Genomic DNA, 17,744 nt, shown 5'->3' with positions numbered 1-17,744 from the left:
GGGGAGTTGATTCCAGAGGGCCGGGGCCACCACAGAGAAGGCTCTTCCCCTGGGTCCTGCCAAGCAACATTTTTTAGTTGACGGGACCTAGAGAAGACCCACTCTGTGTGACCTAACTGGTCACTGGGATTCGTGCAGCAGAAGGCGGTCCCTGAGATAATCTGGTCCGGTGCCATGAAGGGCTTTATAGGTCATAAGCAACACTTTGAATTGTGACCGGAAACTGATCGGCAACCAATGCAGACTGCGGAGTGTTGGTGTAACATGGGCATATTTGGGGAAGCCCATGATTGCTCTCGCAGCTGCATTCATGGCTGGATAAATATAATTGTATATCTTCCCATTCTGATGATACTGTAAACTGTGCAATTGAAGAATCTCATCCAGCAGTTTCATATAGATGTTAGAGAAGCAACAAGAGGCCCAAGACGCGAAGCACCCCACTTTGCAGGGGCCTAGGGCTTGATCAATGCCCATCACCACCCAGATGCTAGCTGAAAAGGAGAAGGGCTACTGCAAAACAATGTCTCCTCCTCTCAGTCCCTGAAACTGGGCGAGAAGAACACCATGGCTGATGGCAACAAAAGCTGCAAAGAGATCCGGGAGGACTAGAATGGTTCACGTTATGACTTTGGGACTGATGAATAACTAACAGAATTATTGCCTAGCCCAGGGTTAGGCAAAGTTGGCTCTTCTATGACCTGTGGACTTCAACTCCCAGATTTCCTGAGTTAGCATGATTGGCTCAGGAATTCTGGGAGTTGAAGTCCACAAATCATAGAAGAGCCAACTTTGCCTACCCCTGGCCTAGCCATATTCATTGAAACTCTTAACATTGTCAAGCCAACACTGAGCTAGTCACATGAACACAGTTTCCCCAAGTGACAGTACAATACAATTTACACACCATGGCTCTGTGGTAGCTTAAGCAGAAACATGGAAATGATGACAGGGCCCAAAGCTGGTCAGCATAAAGACGTTATACATTATTTTCTGCTCTTTACATTCCATAGTCCTATACAAGAGAACACTCAAGGTTGCTAACCGATTAGCAAAAAAGAGATTCCAAAACTAAAAACATGTTCATATGAATTTTAATTTAATAATAAAAGTCTGGTGAAAAAGAAGCCTCTTTACATATTTTTAAAATGCTGATAGTGGTTAGCATAAGTTCTGAGCAAATATATTTCACTGCTTGGGAGTAATGCAGAAGAAGGGCTTCTCCCCACTATTTATTTATTTTTATTTATTTATTTATTTATTAGATTTGTATGCCGCCCCTCTCCGAAGACTCGCGGCAGCTAACAATAATATAAAAAGACAATGTAAACAAATCTAATATTAAAAATAATCTTTAAAAACCCAATTTAAAGAACCACTCATACATACAAGCATACCATGTATAAATTCTATAAGCCTAGAGGGAAGGGAAATTTCAATTCCCCCATGCCTGACAACAGAGGTGGGTTTTAAGGAGCTTGCGAAAGACAAGGAGGGTGGGGGCAACTCTGATATCTGGGGGGAGCTGGTTCCAGAGGGTTGGGGCCACCACAGAGAAAGCTCTTCCCCTGGGGCCCGCCAAATGACATTGCTTAGTCGACAGGACCCGGAGAAGGCCTACTCTGTGGGACCTAACCGGTTGCTGGGATTCGTGCGGCAGAAGGCGGTCCCGGAGATATTCTGGTCCGATGCCATGAAGGGCTTTATAGAAGGCCTTCACAGCCTTCTAGCTCCTTCAGAAAGGCTACTCCTGCAGTTCCTAGATGCTGGGCAGGACACTAATAAACTCTCCAGGGCCTTAAGCCATAACCAGTGCAGATCACTTAGTACAGAGGTCATGTGACCCAGTATGTTACAAATATCACACAGTTTGGTCTACAGTTAGAAACATTAAGGGGAGGGGAAGAAATAAAGTTGCCATTGGAACTGCTCCAGAATACATTGTTTCAAATAATTTACTTATGTTTACTGAGAAATTAAAAAATAATTTCCCTTTTATATTCCAATTAGAATATTTTATATTATTATACATGTACTGTATCAGTCAGGCTGCAGATTCCCAGCGACCAACTGACAAAAAGTTATCTTCTTTTGGGAAAGACGGGTCCAAAAATGATGGGCTGTTATTTGTGTAAAACAAGATAAAGGTGAACTCTAGCTGAAAGGAAAAGCAAGTCTAAGGTTTGCAGACAAAAGGAACTGTAGGCAAGATTTTTTGGGTGGGAATTTGAAGTGGATAAAGATTCTGGATGCTACTCCAAGGAAGCTGGAAGTAGCCATGGTTGAGGCCTAAATAGAAAGGTACAAGAGTTGGGTTAGCTGAAGGAAGTGTTTGCTGAAACAATATTTTTACTCTCTTTGGCCAGTATGGAAAATTGAATTCAAGGCAACAACTTTAAGGTTCAATGAATGTGGACAAGTGGGATGACCATGGTTAAAATAGTGATAGGTAGCACACCAGTCCTATGGGGGAACAGATAGAAAAAGAGAAGCTGGGAGTAGATAATCAAACTGTGCAAAGAAGAGATGAAGGAAAAAGAGACAGTGAAAATCCAAGGCAGGGAAAGGAAACACATCAGCTTGTTTATTTATTTATTATTTCTTAATTAGATTTGTATGCCGCCCCTCTCCATAGACTCGGGGCGGCTAACAACAATAATAAAACAACATAAAACAAATCTAATATTAAAAATGACTAAAAACCCTTATTAAAATCAAACATACATACAAACATACCATGCATAAATTGTATAGGCCTGAGAGGGGGAATGAACATCTCAATTCCCCCATGCTTGATGACAAAGGTGGGTTTTAAGGAGTTTACGAAAGGCAAGGAGGGTGGGGGAAATTCTAATCTCTGGGGGGAGCTGGTTCCAGAGGGTCAGGGCCGCCACAGAGAAGGCTCTTCCCCTGGGTCCCGCTAACCGACATTGTTTGGTCGACGGGACCCGGAGAAGGCCAACTCTATGGGACCAAACCGGTCGCTGGGATTCGTGCGGCAGAAGGCAGTCCCAGAGATATTGTTGATATGCTTGTGTGTTTTATTAATTTAGCCTTGGCCGTTGTGTTAAAGAGAGAACTGTGTTGAATTGTTGATAACTTAGTCGTAATATTCCTGACTATTGCTGGTCATAATGCTGGGTTTTGTGGAGGACAACATTTAAAAAGTAATCTCCACCACCACCACCCTCACCTTTTCTGTCCCTGGGCAGCTTGACTGGCAATAATCAGGGTCACCTTTGCTCACCTGACCCAGATGTGCAAACTGAATCTGAACTACAACTGACAAAGTGGTCCTATTCAGTTACTCTAATAAGCAGCAGAGAACTGCATGTGTTCCTACCTTCTATCTCTTTCTACCTTCTATTTTCAACTTGGGAATGGTTTTGTTTCCATGAAACATCAGGTACAATTGTGACAACCGAGTTTTAATCAAGCACCTTCTATGAATTTACAAAAATTCAAAAAATATTCTGAGATCATGATTATAAACAGTTCAGTTAAAACACCAGACTAGAAAGTTAGAGGCTATGCGTTCAGGTCCCACCTTAGCCACAAAAGCCAGTTGGGTGAGCCAGTGTCTCTGAGCTCATCCCACCTGACAGTGTGGTTGTGGTGGGGGAAATAGGAGGAGGAAGGAGCATGGTATATGCTCACTGCTTTGAGTTATTTGTAAAAGCAATAAAGATGGAATACAATTAAAATAAACCATGGGTAAGTATGTAAATAAACAAGGCCTATGTGAAGCAGTCTAAGCATTCAAAAGCATAAGTATTATTATTATTATTATTATTATTATTATTATTATTATTATTATTATTATTATTACAGTGACCAGGTTAAAAAGCAACTTTTACCTGCCACTTTTACTACACAAAGACTGGGAGGAGAGAGTGATAGCTCTTTTTATTCTATGTGGACCATTCTTTCCCAATTTCTTGCTCTCCAGGTACCAATTTCCATTACTCTTCAGAATCCGGTTCAGGATGGCTTGTAATCAATAACCACTTCAGAGAACAATACTGTCAATTTCTTTTTCATACAGGAATATTTGTGGAAGAGGGAGATTACACTCTATTTTTAATTTAATTTAGATAATTTTGCATTCTCGCCAAAAACACATAACTGGAAAGAGTGGTCAGTATACTACTGGTATTAGAAAAACACAAAACTCCCTTAATCAGATCATTAGTTTATTTTTAGATGAACTTCCTGCTGCAACTGGATACATCTTCTGCTGGTCCAAACTTTATTGGGGCTGCAACTTTCCAAATTCTTGCTGGTGAGGCATTCTTTGCCCTGCAGCCCTGATGTTTCAGGGGAAGGGGGGGTCATGTTGGAGACAACTGACCTGGACCAGCAGGGAACATTCTAGCTTGGAATCATTGTTTGTCTATTCTGAGGCCTCAACAGCTGCAGTTTAAACAAAACGATGCTCAGCAACCACAAAAGTAGGAAAATATCCTCTTTCAGAACTTTAAGTGTGCAGAGGTTCCATCTAAGATGGCCGTTTCAGAATAAAAGTTGTTTGTGTGTGTGATTTGCCCAGGTTTGTTCAAATTGTCAGTGGTCAAATTCAATCTTTCGGTGCAGATCTGTGCTGGGCTTTTAGTGCGGATTATTTTAACATCTGCAATCCAAGAGAGTCAGAATGTAGCAGGTTAGTCCACTGCAGGAAGACCACATCTCCCCCATGCCAGCCTATCCTTGAATGGCAACTCCCCACCCCCCAAACAAGAGTTTTTCTCCTCTGGAAAACTAGCACTAAGAGCCAGCAAGCTCTTCCAAGCCAGCAAAAGAGCAGAAAGAGCTGGGAAGATGGCCTTGGATACAACCAACACCTCCTTCTCTCTTTGCTTTGACTAGGGCTCGCTTCTTGCCTGCTCGCCCTCAACAAGGGAGGGGAATTTCGCTGAAGCCGATTCGAAATTTAAATATATAAATAAACATATCAAATACAAAGGAGGATTAATGAGAAACCGGAGGTCCCGCCGGGTTCCCTCGCCAAGCAAGACCGTTTTGCCCCCCGCGGACGAAATTCGCCGGCGAGGATTTCAGGTAGAGCGAACCCCTCCCGCTTCAGCCCGTCTGGAAGGGGCTCGGGAGCCGCCCGGGGGGCTGCCGTGTGTGCGTGTGCGTGTTTTTGAGTGCGAGTGCCCCGGGAAGGTTTTGACTCGCAACTCCAATGGCTGCTTGTACAAAGCAGGTGGGAACGGGAAGGGGGGTGGGGGTGCGGGCGGGGGCGACTGCATTCTGAGGCGAAGCCGGAGCCGCACGTTGAAACGGGAAGGGAGAAGCACACGGCGAAGGCCCGTCGCTCTTGGCCGGTGTCAGAGGAGCTTGAAGCGGCGGCGAAGGAGCCGGAGCCTGGAATGAGGCGGCGGGGTATCGGTGTCGGGGATTCGGTCCCTTGCGAGGTTCCCCGGCCGCCCTCGCCGCCACATGAAAAGACGAAGCAGCGCTGCCGAAGGCAACAGGCACGCGACGTCCCTCGCCTGGCCCCGGAGACGCAGCGGGTAGAGCGGGCTCCTCTCTCCCCCCAAGTCAGGCGGGAGAAGCTTCCTCCAATCTGTGGGGAGGAGGGAGGACAGCAGCACCCAAGCTCACTGCTGGGCAAGCCATTGGCTGGGGAGTGGATCTCTCTCCCTCTCCCTCCCTCTCGAGGGTTTGGGGAGCGGCCTGGTTTCGTTCTGTTTGAGGAGATCCTAGCTTCGCTTTCCTCAGCCGCCCCCATGGTTCCCGGGGGCAGCGGGGCCCTGTATCTCGTCTGTGGTGCAGGAGAACAGAACCTGGCCCCGTTAGGTGGGGGGGCCAAAAGGCAGCCATATCTCTCTCTCCACAGCCCAGTCAATTGCTTTTGAGGAGAGACGGCTCCCCTCCCTTAATCGGCGAAGGTGGGGCGGGGGGAAGGAGAAGGAAGGAAAGAATAGCGACGGAGCTTTTCCTCCTCACTCGCCACCCCATTGTTGGCCGCGAAGAAGGAACAAGTTGACCTGCTCCGTTTCCCTCATTGTTTGGGCGCGAATATTAGGGGGGGCGGCCTGACTACCTCCTGCTCCTTTATGTCAGGGGCAGAAAGCCACCCTGTTTTCCTCACACACACACCTCCCCTCCCCCTCGAAGCGGAATAAGGTTGACAAGGTCGGCCGGGCGCCCCGGTCAACCCCTGGAGGTGGCGGAGGGCAGCTCAGACTCGGCGGCGTCACGTGCCCCGGACAGAACCCCGGGACGGCGAATAAGCCCGGTTGGTTGGTGGTCACGGGGCGTCAGGAGGACTCTCTCCCCCCCTCCCCTTATTCCAGGCTGGCAAACGAAAGCGGCGGCTGTCCGGCGGGGGTTGGGTGGATGAGCCGAACAGCCACCATCTTTGCTCGCTCCTGCTCTCTCTCGCACCCGTTGGCGGGGGAGCCAGCAAAGGCCTGGCCTGGCAGGCGGTGCCCTGTCTGAGGCGCCTTGGTACGAAAACGAGTCGCTTTAGGCTGCGTGGGAAGGACGTGGGCCGCGAGGAAAGGCAGGGCTCGTCCAGCGCGGGCAAGGGAAGGAGAGCTGCGGCGCCATGTGCCGTGGGGAGGGAGAGAGGGAGGCCGAGGTTAGGCCGAGCGGGATTGCTCGCCCGCAACCACCCCTGGGGAGTAGCCTGAGGAGGGTAGTCAGAGGTGGGTCAGGAGGGGGCTGCAGCAGCGAGCACTAGGGGGCAGCGATAAGCCCACAGGGCCGTGTGGTGTCCAAAGGGGACAGGAGCGGACGCGCCCGCTCTGATTGGACAGCGCCGCGGTTTGCAGCTGCTGAACCCCAAGAGTCAGTCAGGGGGCGCGCGCGAGCGCGCACGAGGGGGGGTGGGGGACAGCAGTGGCGGCGGCGGCGCGCTTTGCAGCGGGGGCGCGCACGAGCGGAAAAGAGCGAGCGAGCAAAAGCGCAAGAGGCCGGCAGGCAGCTGTGCTGGAGTCGGAGCGGGTAGGGGCCGGAGGAGCCAAATCGGCTCTTCGTTTTTTGGCCCCGCGTTTGAGGGAGGGGGCAGGTAAATTTCAGGAACGACTTCCCCGTTTTGCAAAAAAGGGGGGGAGGGCTTTCAAAGCGTTTTCCTCAGTCAAATTCCATCCGGACATGGCAAGGGCGCTGCAGCCCGCTCCAGATGGGCCTTTGCAAAAAAGGGAGGGGAGGAAGGGGAGAAATCCTTGCTAGCTTCTGTCGGGCCTAGTTGGGAAGCCGGGCGGTAGGTAGGAAAAGGAGGAGGGATGAAAAGTCCAGAAGCCTTTGCTAAACCGCTCACTGTGTTGCAGCTGGAGCTTTCAGGGAGGAGGTGGCGGGCGGGCGGGCGGGCTGGCAGGGGTGGGGGAAGAGTGCGGCAAGGCCAGGCCAGGCCTGCTTCTGCTCTGCGGAGCTCCCGGCAAGCAAGAGCAGGGATGGATGCTGCCCTTGTTTTGAAGGCAACGTCAAGTTGTGGCGATTAAGGAGGCAACGTTGCTGGAAGTGGAGAGTCGCGGGGGGGAAAGGAGCCCGCGGCCGGCTTGTTAGCCGTTCTGCGGCCTCCGGGCCAGAACAGAAGGCGGCTGCCGGGCCTCTGCCGCGCGGCCGCCGAGAAAAGGAGGAGGAGCAGGAGGAGGAATGGCTGCCATTTTGGAGAACAAGGCCATGGAGGGCTTGGCTGACCCCATTGTTGCTGTGTTTGCTTCACAGGTTGATGCCCGCCTCGCAGAATGGATCAGGCCTGCGAAGTGAGCAGGAGGGGCTGCCTGCTCTCCTTGGCCACTCCTTTGGGGCTAGACGCGCTGGAGGAGGAGGAGGACGGGGACAGCAGCCCCTATGTGGGGGAGGGTCGGAGCCGTAGCCCCGAGCTCCCTAATGCGTTCCCCCTGGGGGTCCCTCCAGCAGCGTCTGAGGCTGCGTTCGTCCAAGACCCCCCACCCTCCCGTTATATCCCACTGCGCAGGCTGCAGGATTTGGCCTCCATGGGCAATGCTGAATATTTCAATGGCTCAAAAGATGGCTCTGATTCCTTGCAGGAGCTGGAAATGAACGACTCCAGCCGAGACTCCCTGGAGCTTTGCAGCTCGTCGTTGTCATTACATGGCTCCAGAGACTACCCTCTGCAGGATTCTGCCAGGATTCTGGATTTTGACTCGTTTTCTTCGTCCGAGGAAGAGGAGGAGGCGGATTCAGAAGCCTCCTCCAACACAGCTGAGGAAGACCCAGAGGACGAAATCCACTTGAGGATGGCAAGTAGAGCTATGGCCACCTGCAGTAAGGAAACCGACTCTGGAAACAGGGCAGATCTCCATCTAGGAGAGTGTATAGAAATTAGACCCAATGAGACCATTTCTGCCCTCTTATCCACCCCAGTTTCTTCTCCAGAGCATGTACAAAATAATTCTTACCCAGAGTCTGCTATAGGGGGCAGGACTGAGAAAAAGGATCTGCCCTCAATGCCTTATTTACCTGGAGATGCTGATCTGAGGAAAGAAAACCAATTGAGTCTCATGAAAGCATCTGAAAAGGAAGATCCCACCACTCCCATCAACTTGGGAAACTTGATAGAAAGGCTTGAATCTTCAATTACCGCAAATCCTCCAACTCCAGGATTACCATCTGTAAGCAGCCTTGGGGTACCCAATACCTTTTCTGGAAATTTATTTTACTGTGGCCACCTGCTGCTGTAGAGAAGCACAAATAGAGGGGAGGAAGGTCAGTCAGTTATGGGGCAGCCTTCTGCAACCTGGTGCCCTCCAGATAGTCTTGTTCTTAGCACTGTCTGAACTAGGATGCTAACATTTAATTCATCTGGAAGACATTAGGCTGAAGAAAGTTGTTGCGGGGCAGGTTTTTCCATATATGTGTTTTATGTGTTTCAGATGAAAATTGAAATGGGAATGATTTAGTAAAGTGAATGGTACAAATGTAGCTTATTCTGCTTGGTACATAATCATCAAAGTTGGAATATTGAAAAGTAACTTATTACAGAAACAGGATTAAATATGGCTTTTTTCCTTCTTATAGGAATTCCCAACTCTTCTTGCTTCTTATTGATAACCATTTGCCTGAATTGGAATGTGATATTTTATCAATATTTTTTTAAAAAATATTACTTTATTTTTAAAAAATCATTTGTATTTTCTTTTTCCTGCTTACGGTTTCAATTATTAGTACAAATCTGGAATTTTAAAACTACTTTAAAGCCAAAATATTCTTTGGATGGGACATTTGTCTATAGAACTTATTTCTAGAATTCCATGTTATTTCTGAGTGTAGATTGTCTTTAAATCAATGAAAAATAAATCAGTTCTGCGAACTAAAAGGTTATTCTTGCATTTCTGATTTGATTTGCAAGGTTGGTAGAACTGTTTCATATTTAAAGTCTCACTGCAAGATTAATAACAAAAATATGAAAATAAGTGTAATTTTGAGCATTTCTTTTTCACAGAAACATATTTCAGATACTTGCTGTCAGTTTGTCTTTTTAGTGCATGTACATATGATACAACGAACTTACATTATGTAGCATACTATACATTGTGTAGTATACAAGTGATGTCAACAAGTGTCGCATGCCAGGTAGCCATGCATATATATCAGGATAAAATAACATGCATGAAGCAGGGGGAAATATACTATATTAGCAAAACTAGAAGGACTTAATTTAAAAAGTAGGTTTAAAGATTACATTTTTTTATAGATACAAGAAGTTGAATCTGTTCATGGACTGGAGTTGATTGGGAATGACAGAGCCATGATACTGATAATACCTGAAATCAAAAGTTTACTTTTCAGGAATAATTTTTGCAAATAATTATGTTTTGCTGTGGCGCTATATTCATTGCTCTAAGTGGAAGTATTAAAGAATAAACACAGGGATTGACTTAAGAATTTTAATTGTGGTTGATTTGTAAAGGTGGCAGTAAATAAATAGAAAAAAGAGTGTGAAATAGGAGTCATAGAACAATTCCGCATTTTCCCATTCAGAAGTACATTCCATTTAATTAAATGGAACCTTTTTCTAGGCAAATGAGAAAAAGGATTGCAATAGTTGTCTGGTGCACACGCATATACCACCTCTTAAATTTGGACATGATAGGGTGGGATTTTTTGAGTTTGCTTGTTATGTGAACCAGGCTATTACGAGTTTATGTGTGGATGCAAACAATGTATTTGTACCAAGCCCTGCTCTAAGAATTGTTTTATCTTCAATTGTAACATTGACATAATATTTGTATATATTGTTACTTTATTGAAGGCTAGGTAATTCAGGGGGGAAATAGTTGCATCTAAAAGAACAGCTAACCCAATATTATTTTTTGCAGCAGGATTTATACTTCATTGAATGATGTGGCTACTTCAGCTATTAAGTGTGCATATAGATATGTAAATGTGTATGTATACAGACACATAACACACAAACATTTTACCTAATATAAGCAAGAAAAGTTCTTAAAGCAGTCATCCAGTCAAAGGAATTATATGAATTGAGTACAGTAATTTATTATATTTGTGGATAGGTGAAGTTGATCTTACAAAAGAACCTTATTTATTGTCTTAAATAAAGCAAGCATGATCCTACAAGATATATTCTCTCCTATACAAGGCCAAACAAGAATATCTCTCAAGTATTTATTTTATGATGTTGCTACTATTTGTAACTGCTTGCATTCAAATGTTTGGCTGTTTGTTAAAGTGAGGTACAAAGGACAAGCAATGCAAGAGTCAGTCATAGGAATATCGCTGTCCTGAATATAATTACAACTTTCATTTCCAAATCACTTTGGGGTGTGATTTTGTTTTGAGTTAGAATATGATTTCTCTCTTAAAATGTTTTGGCTAAGATTAAATCAGACTAAAAATATGTTATCTTACTGGGTCACTTTTATACATTAACAATAATAAACCAGGAAAACTCTAGGCAGTTATTAGTAATTTTTAACAAATGGTAGTCCTCTTTCATTCAATTGAAATGATTTTTTCTAAGAAAAGTTAATAAGGCTTAAATTATAGTTAATGGTGTGAGTTCTCATACTTGAAGAAAGTGAAAGCCTTTATAGGTATACCTTGACTTACCGCCATTTGTTTGTAACTTTTGATAGTGACTATTTGAAGTTATGATGAGCCCTCACAGTCTTAGTGTCCCTGCAGTTACATGGTTTCAGTCTGGATGCTTGACCACCAGCTTACATTTAGAACAGGTGTTTTTTAGTGTCCTGGGTCATGTGATTGCCATTTGTGATCTTCCCAACAGCATCTGAGAAGTTAGTGAAGAAGCTGGCAGGGTGGGCCATGGATCACAATTGTGATGCTTTGCTTAATGACCACATTGCTTAATAACATCTTTTCCAGTTCCAGTTATGGTCATAAGACGAGGACTACTTATAGCCTGTGACAAAATGGAAACAGGACCTTTGCACTTGTATGGAACTTAGCTGAGCGGCCTGTAGTGTTTCAATGGGATGCCAAATATCGCTGTTACTGCAAACCTTTGTAGTAAATTCATAGATGTGCTTTTCTGTGTAGAATAATAGTGGATATTATTTTTTGCTGCAAAAAAAGAAAAAAAAACAATTTGATGATTTCTGGACTTGATGATTGGAAAGGGTAGATTATGGAAAAAAAACTTTGATTTAACATTAGTAATATAGGGGAAAATACAAATATTCTTTATAACTGTTCTTAAGTAGATTAAAAGCCACTTCTTTATTATCTTTTTTTCTTTCATTTCTATTTCACTTCTTTTTTCTTTCCTATTTTTCTTTAACTAAAAAGTTCTAATGTTTTTATTTGGAAGAAAATCTATCTGTCATCCATCCATCCATCCATCCATCCATCTATCATCTGATACCAGAAATGGGGATCTGGCTTGCTCTTGTGGCTGGGGAGATCTGTACTCTGTACCTCTGGGAGATCCCATCTCAGATTTCTCCAGGCAAAAATTTCACTTAGGTCATCTTTTCTGCATCTGTTTTTCTATTTACTACCACTCAAATTATGAAGGGCTTTCTAAAAATAAATTGATTCCATTCTATTCCACATGCTCTGCCCATAACTAATGTAATGAACAGGTAAAATAATTTTGTGAGTTTCTGCTATATACAGTGGTACCTCTAATTAAGAACTTTTCGTCCCATGACCAGGTTCTTAAGTAGAAGCGTTCTTAAGTAGAAGCAATTTTTCCCATAGGAATCAATGTAAAGGCAAATAATGAATGCAAACCCATTAGGAAAAAAAATAAAAGCTCAGAATTTGGGTGGGAGGAGGAGGAAGAAGAGGATGATAGTCGCTGCTGAAGGAAAAAGGTGAGGTGGGGGAAATCAAAAAATTCCAAAACTTTAAGGCTTAAAAAAAAAAAAGAGGGACTCTGAGGCAGCGCCCAGTGAAAGGAAAACGTTCTGTTCGCTCTGGGGTGCCCAGAGCGAAGAGAGCATTTATTTTCTCTGGGCGCTGGCAGAGGTTTATTCCCTCTCCAAGGACCCAGAGAAAGGAAAATGCTTTGTTCGCTCTAGACTGCCAAAGCCTCCTTGAGCGCCACTGAAAGGCTCCTCTGGCAGCCCAGAAAAGCCTGAGATGGCCTGGATTAAAGGGGGAATGGCAGGAAATTGGCCGGGCCTTCGAGCCGCTCTCAAATTTCCTGGTAAATTTTTCCGGGCTTGGGTTCTTAAGTAGAAAATGGTTCTTAAGAAGAGGGGAAAATATCATGAACACCCGGTTCTTATCTAGAAAAGTTCTTAAGTAGAGGTACCACTGTATATTAATAGAACACTTATTAAGTTTTAGTTGTTCAAAATTAATCAGCATTATTTACAAAAAAATCTGTTGTACTCATAGGAAAAATGAAATAGCCTTTTCATTAATTTAACCAATGTTATTTATTATAATGCAGACTGTTTTTAAAAATGTGATTCTAGGACTCCTGAGTGTCCCCCTAAGACCTCTTTAAGGGTCTGCAAAATAAAATTTGCCACCCTACATTGAAAAATGTCTAAGGAAGCATCTTATCCCAATTTCATCAACCCATTGCATCAGGTCAGGCAAGGAAGGTATGTTACCAGCCCAGTTGGTTAAAGAATTTTCACTGGCAGGAGCTAGATAAACAGCCTTCTTGCCATTTCCATCACTCTATAAAATATTTTGCCTTCAGAGGTGAGATTGTACCTAGCTCTTTTGGCCTGCCAGAAGAGTATAAAGAGCATCCTAGATTTGCCCACGTTTCTACAACACTCCGTGGCCTGCACTGGCTGCCGATCGGTTTCCGGTCACAATTCAAAGTGTTGGTAATGACCTTTAAAGCCCTTCATGGCATTGGACCAGAATACCTCCGGAACCACCTTCTACCACACGAATCCCAGTGGCCGATAAGGTCCCACAGAGTTGGCCTTCTCCGGGTCCCGTTGACCAAACAATGTCGTTTGGCGGGCCCCAGGGGAAGAGCCTTCTCTGTGGCGGCCCCGGCCCTCTGGAATCAACTCCCCCCCCCCGGATATTAGAATGGCCCCCACCCTCCTTGTCTTTCACAAGTTACTCAAGACCCACCTATATCGCCAGGCACGGGGGAATTAAGATATCTCCCCCAGGCTTTCTTATATTTTATGTTTGGTATGTAAGTGTTGTATGGTTTTTAAATTGTTGGGGGTTTTTTAATGTAATTTTATTATTAGATTTGTTCCATTGTTATACTGTTTTTATTGTTGTTGTGAGCCGCCCCGAGTCTTCGGAGGGGGGCGGCATACAAATCTAATAAATTGAATTCAATTCAATTGAATTAAAAGAGTCACAGGTGACCCTGAGATTAGTTGGTCATTTGAAGCAACTCCCTCTGCCTTTAAGTTGCCTTTTAAACTTTGTTCTTATTTTATCTTCTGCTTTGTTTCCATTCAGGTTTTCAATTAAGTCACTCTTACACAGTGTTATGGTTTGGGTCTATAAATCACCCAGAGTCATTTGGGTAGTGAGATGGGAAATTTGATAAATTACCTAAATTTGATAAATTAATAATGCAATATTAAAATCCCATCAGTCCTAAGAAGCAACTGTGGACAGCAAATGTGTCAGTTTTAATTTTTAATATGATAAATGAAGGTAAAAGTAACCCATACAAACAAAGGCTCTTTAGGGAATCGTCCATAAATCTTAGAATGGAACAGGGTCCTGAGTCCACAAGTCTTAAGGAAACGCTGATACGATAATTTTGCATCATTGATTGCACAGAATAGTGATGGCGAACCTTTTTTGGGTTCGCATGCCAAAAGGGTATGTGGGGATGTGCTAGCATGTGTGCACATGCCCAGACCCCTTCCCTCCCCCTCACGCATGCACACACCCCTCCCTTGTGCTGCCCCCCAAAGGCAGTGGTGGGGTCATAACGGTGTGGTCCAGAAAGCCGTATCAGTATGAACCCATTGATTTTTGGTAAAAATTTTCCCCGGCATCTCTGTGTTGGAAGAAGCCCCCCTGCCCCACTTAATGCTGACCTCCTTCCACATGCAGACTCCGGGGGGGAAATCACCAAAAATCAATGGGTTCATATTGGTGCGGCTCTCCGGACCACACCGGGATGAACCCACCACTGCTGGTAAGTGAAAAAAAAAATGCCCAAATGGACAAACTGGAACTACATTTTTCCAAACTTCTGGTTTGTCCATCGGGGGATTTTTCCCCCCTCCGGGGCTTCAGGGAAACTTTTCTGAAGCATCTGGAGGACAAAACGGCCTTTCTCAAGGGCGCTGGAGCTGAAACACAGAAAAGTCTCACGTGCCCTCCCATATGGCTCCATATGCCATAGGTTCGCCATCCCGGGTGTAGAATAAAGTAGTTTGTCCATAATATCAACATAGAGGAAGAATGTTTCAGGCAGTCTGACCTATCTGGGAAAGTGAGAATGTTCACTCAGGGACAAATAAATCTACCTGCTAAATGCTCCCTTGATAGTGTCTTTGCTTTGGGATCCTTCCTGATGTGAGGGATTAAAAGGATCCTTTGCCCCTTTGCTGTCCAGAGGTGTCAGTCCCAGATTCTGGTGCATTCTTATAGTGACCTGAGAGCCTTTTAAGAATGAAATGTTTTTTTTAAAGCGGTAGTTGTTAGAATGTCTAACTTTTAACAAACTTTTAAGCAGAGTAAATGTAGCAATGTGGGTTAGTCAGTCAATGAATCAGACTTAGTACAAAATAGAACAATATTATTATTATATAAATAGGCAAATAAACAATAGTAGTTACACAGTCCAAATATCATACACATATAATCCCAATAATGGTTTACAAACCAGGTTATTGCACACAGCAAAATATACACACAGCAAATATAAATCTCTCTAGTGCAGGGGTAGACTGCACTAGAGACTGCACTGGCTCTTCTATGACTTGTAGACTTCAACTCCCAGAATTCCTGAGCCAATCATGCTAGCTCAGGAATTCTGGGTGTTGAAGTCCATGTCATAGAAGAGCCAACTTTGCCTACCCCTGCTCTAGTATAAACTCCCCCAAGAGAAACATTGTTGGCTTCCTCTTATGGCAAATGACGCTTAAAGGTACGGTCTTAAACTTACATTGTTAGCTTCTGTATTGCAACACCCAACATAGTTACATATAGTATACTAACAGGGTCCTGAGTCCACAAGTCTTAAGGAAACGCTGATATGATAATTTTGTATCATTGATTGCACAGAATAGTGATGGCGAACCTTTTTTGGGTTCGCATGCCAAAAGGGTGGGGTGGCGCAGCAGGTAGAGTGCTGTACTGCAGGCCACTGAAGCTGACTGTAGATCTGAAGGTCAGCAGTTCAAATCTCATCACCGGCTCAAGGTTGACTCAGCCTTCCATCCTTCCGAGGTGGGTAAAATGAGGACCCGGATTGTGGGGGCAATAGGCTGGCTCTATTAAAAAAGTGCTATTGCTAACATGTTGTAAGCCGCCCTGAGTCTAAGGAGAAGGGCGGCATTAAAATTGAATAAATAAATAAATAAATAAACAGTAGTAAGTAGGAGAAGAAACTGGCCATGTTCCCCAAGACCAAATTAAACAGACAAAGCCTAGTGAACCTCCTCCATCCATTACTGGAGGACTTTTCTTGGGCAGTCAGCTTATTTTTGTTATTGCAAACTCTGCAATAACACAGCCCCCTCCCCTCTTCTTATCTTTATGGCTTAGGAAATGTTGGAATCACAGAAGAGAGGTAGTACCTAAATTGGACTTTCTGGCAGACTGTTGGTTTTCCCAATAAATATGTTGGATTTCAGTTTCCATAATTCTCAGCCAGCCTGATATTAGGCTGAGAATTAAATCTAATGCATCTGGAAAGTTTCTTGGGAGGATTGCTGTTACTGTGGAAGTTTGCAAAAAATAACTTGTTATTTTAGGGGCCTTGATATTGTATAATACTGTGTAACCTTCAGATAGATTATCTTCATTGTTTTCAGAGAAAAACAATGTATCTTTATAACAGTATTCCTTATGGCAGATTGAACAATCCAGAACAGGCCTGGAAAACAAAAAAAATTAGAGATTGGTCCAAAATGTTCCTTTCATGGAGACCTCTGCTGAAAATAATGGGGGAGTCAATTTCTATTCCCTCCCCACCCCAGGCTCTAGTAGCAGCAAAATCTTGAATTCTGAAATAGTTCTAGTTCTCCTTAGTTGTGTTTTAAGAGTCGTGGGGTTTTCTGGGGATGCTAAAGTGGTCAAAAATTATTTTGCCTCTCCCCATATACTTTACATCAGATACTTTGCATGATGTATCATGAATTTTTTTCCCCCTTTGCTAAACTGGCCGTGGGCATGATCAGTGCGTGATGCATGTGGGCCACAAATTTGATAACCCTGCTTTAGATTATTATTCCATAAATGAGATGCATGAAGCCCTCTTATTTTATGGCTGTACACAAACCGCTTAACAACTTTGTTCATTGTTTCTGTTCAGAAGTAAAATGGCTTTTTAAGTTCATAAGACATGTGTTTAATTCCTCCATTTTCAGTGGCTATTTTTAGTTTGCTTTTCGCAATTAATTCGTGGAAAATCATAAAAATAGGTGAAGTGAGGCATCTATTATTAAGTGTTGTTCCTTATGACCTTTCAATCAGTCAATAGTAATTTTTGCTAAAGTAAGTAATAATATGCTTTCCTTGTTGTGTTAAATGAGTACGAGAAGAAATGTGGTAGCTGGGTCATTTAAGAAAGTTATAGAGCTGTATCAAAATATCACTTTAACTGCATTGAGCTGAGGATCATTTCAACCAGTTAGTTGTTGATTATAAGACCAGGGTATAGGTTACTACAAGCCTTCATTTGAGAGTGACCAGACAAAAGTATTGATAGCAGGCATGGCCTTCTGCTTTGCATACGTATCATAAAATATCTATGATATAAACAACATTTAGTCCTCAGAGAAGGGCGGCATACAAATAAAATTAATTAAATATATTCATGCACAATTTTTGGACACGCCTATGCATGTACAACACAAACGTTTGCCACAGGTGGGCAAAGGTTTATATTCAGAAAAATGCAGGGTATTTCTTGGGGTTTTTTATAGGGCAATAATGGTGAACCTATGGCATGCGTGCCACAGGTGGTATGTGGAGCCACATCAGCTGGCACATGATCTGTTGTCTTAATTCAGCTCCATCATGCATGTGCATGCTGGCCAGCTGATTTTTAGCTTGCACAGAGGCTCTGGGAGGCATTTTCACCCTCCCCAGGCTTCAAGAAAGCCTCTGGAGCGTGCAGAAGGCAAAAAACAGGCCCACCTGGCCCACCGGAAGTTGGGGAG

The 17,744-nt window shown here is 44.1% G+C and overlaps 1 protein-coding gene across 9 annotated transcripts in view; it reads left to right on the top strand.

The window, feature by feature from the left end:
- The first annotated feature begins 4,954 nt into the window (after positions 1 to 4,954).
- The window catches only part of NSD1 (nuclear receptor binding SET domain protein 1), a 77,717-nt gene continuing 64,927 nt past the window's right edge, over positions 4,955 to 17,744 (top strand). For 3 of the 9 annotated variants that reach the window (XM_070738922.1, XM_070738921.1, XM_070738914.1), the window contains exons 1-2: positions 6,838 to 7,018; positions 7,678 to 8,588. In XM_070738922.1, coding sequence (XP_070595023.1) covers positions 7,698 to 8,588 — 891 coding nt within the window. In that variant the 5' untranslated portion in view covers positions 6,838 to 7,018; positions 7,678 to 7,697. Of the gene's footprint in view, positions 5,059 to 6,382; positions 6,457 to 6,830; positions 7,019 to 7,106; positions 7,214 to 7,677; positions 8,589 to 17,744 lie in introns of those variants that run through there. The other 6 variants (XM_070738923.1, XM_070738920.1, XM_070738918.1 and 3 more) reach the window with 5 other exon arrangements.

The sequence above is a fragment of the Erythrolamprus reginae genome, chromosome 2 (genome assembly GCF_031021105.1).
Source record: "Erythrolamprus reginae isolate rEryReg1 chromosome 2, rEryReg1.hap1, whole genome shotgun sequence".
In the NCBI taxonomy this organism is placed as follows: domain Eukaryota; kingdom Metazoa; phylum Chordata; class Lepidosauria; order Squamata; family Dipsadidae; genus Erythrolamprus; species Erythrolamprus reginae.
The sequence above is the reverse complement of the archived record's forward strand: the minus strand, read 5'-3'. Positions and strand labels throughout refer to the sequence as shown.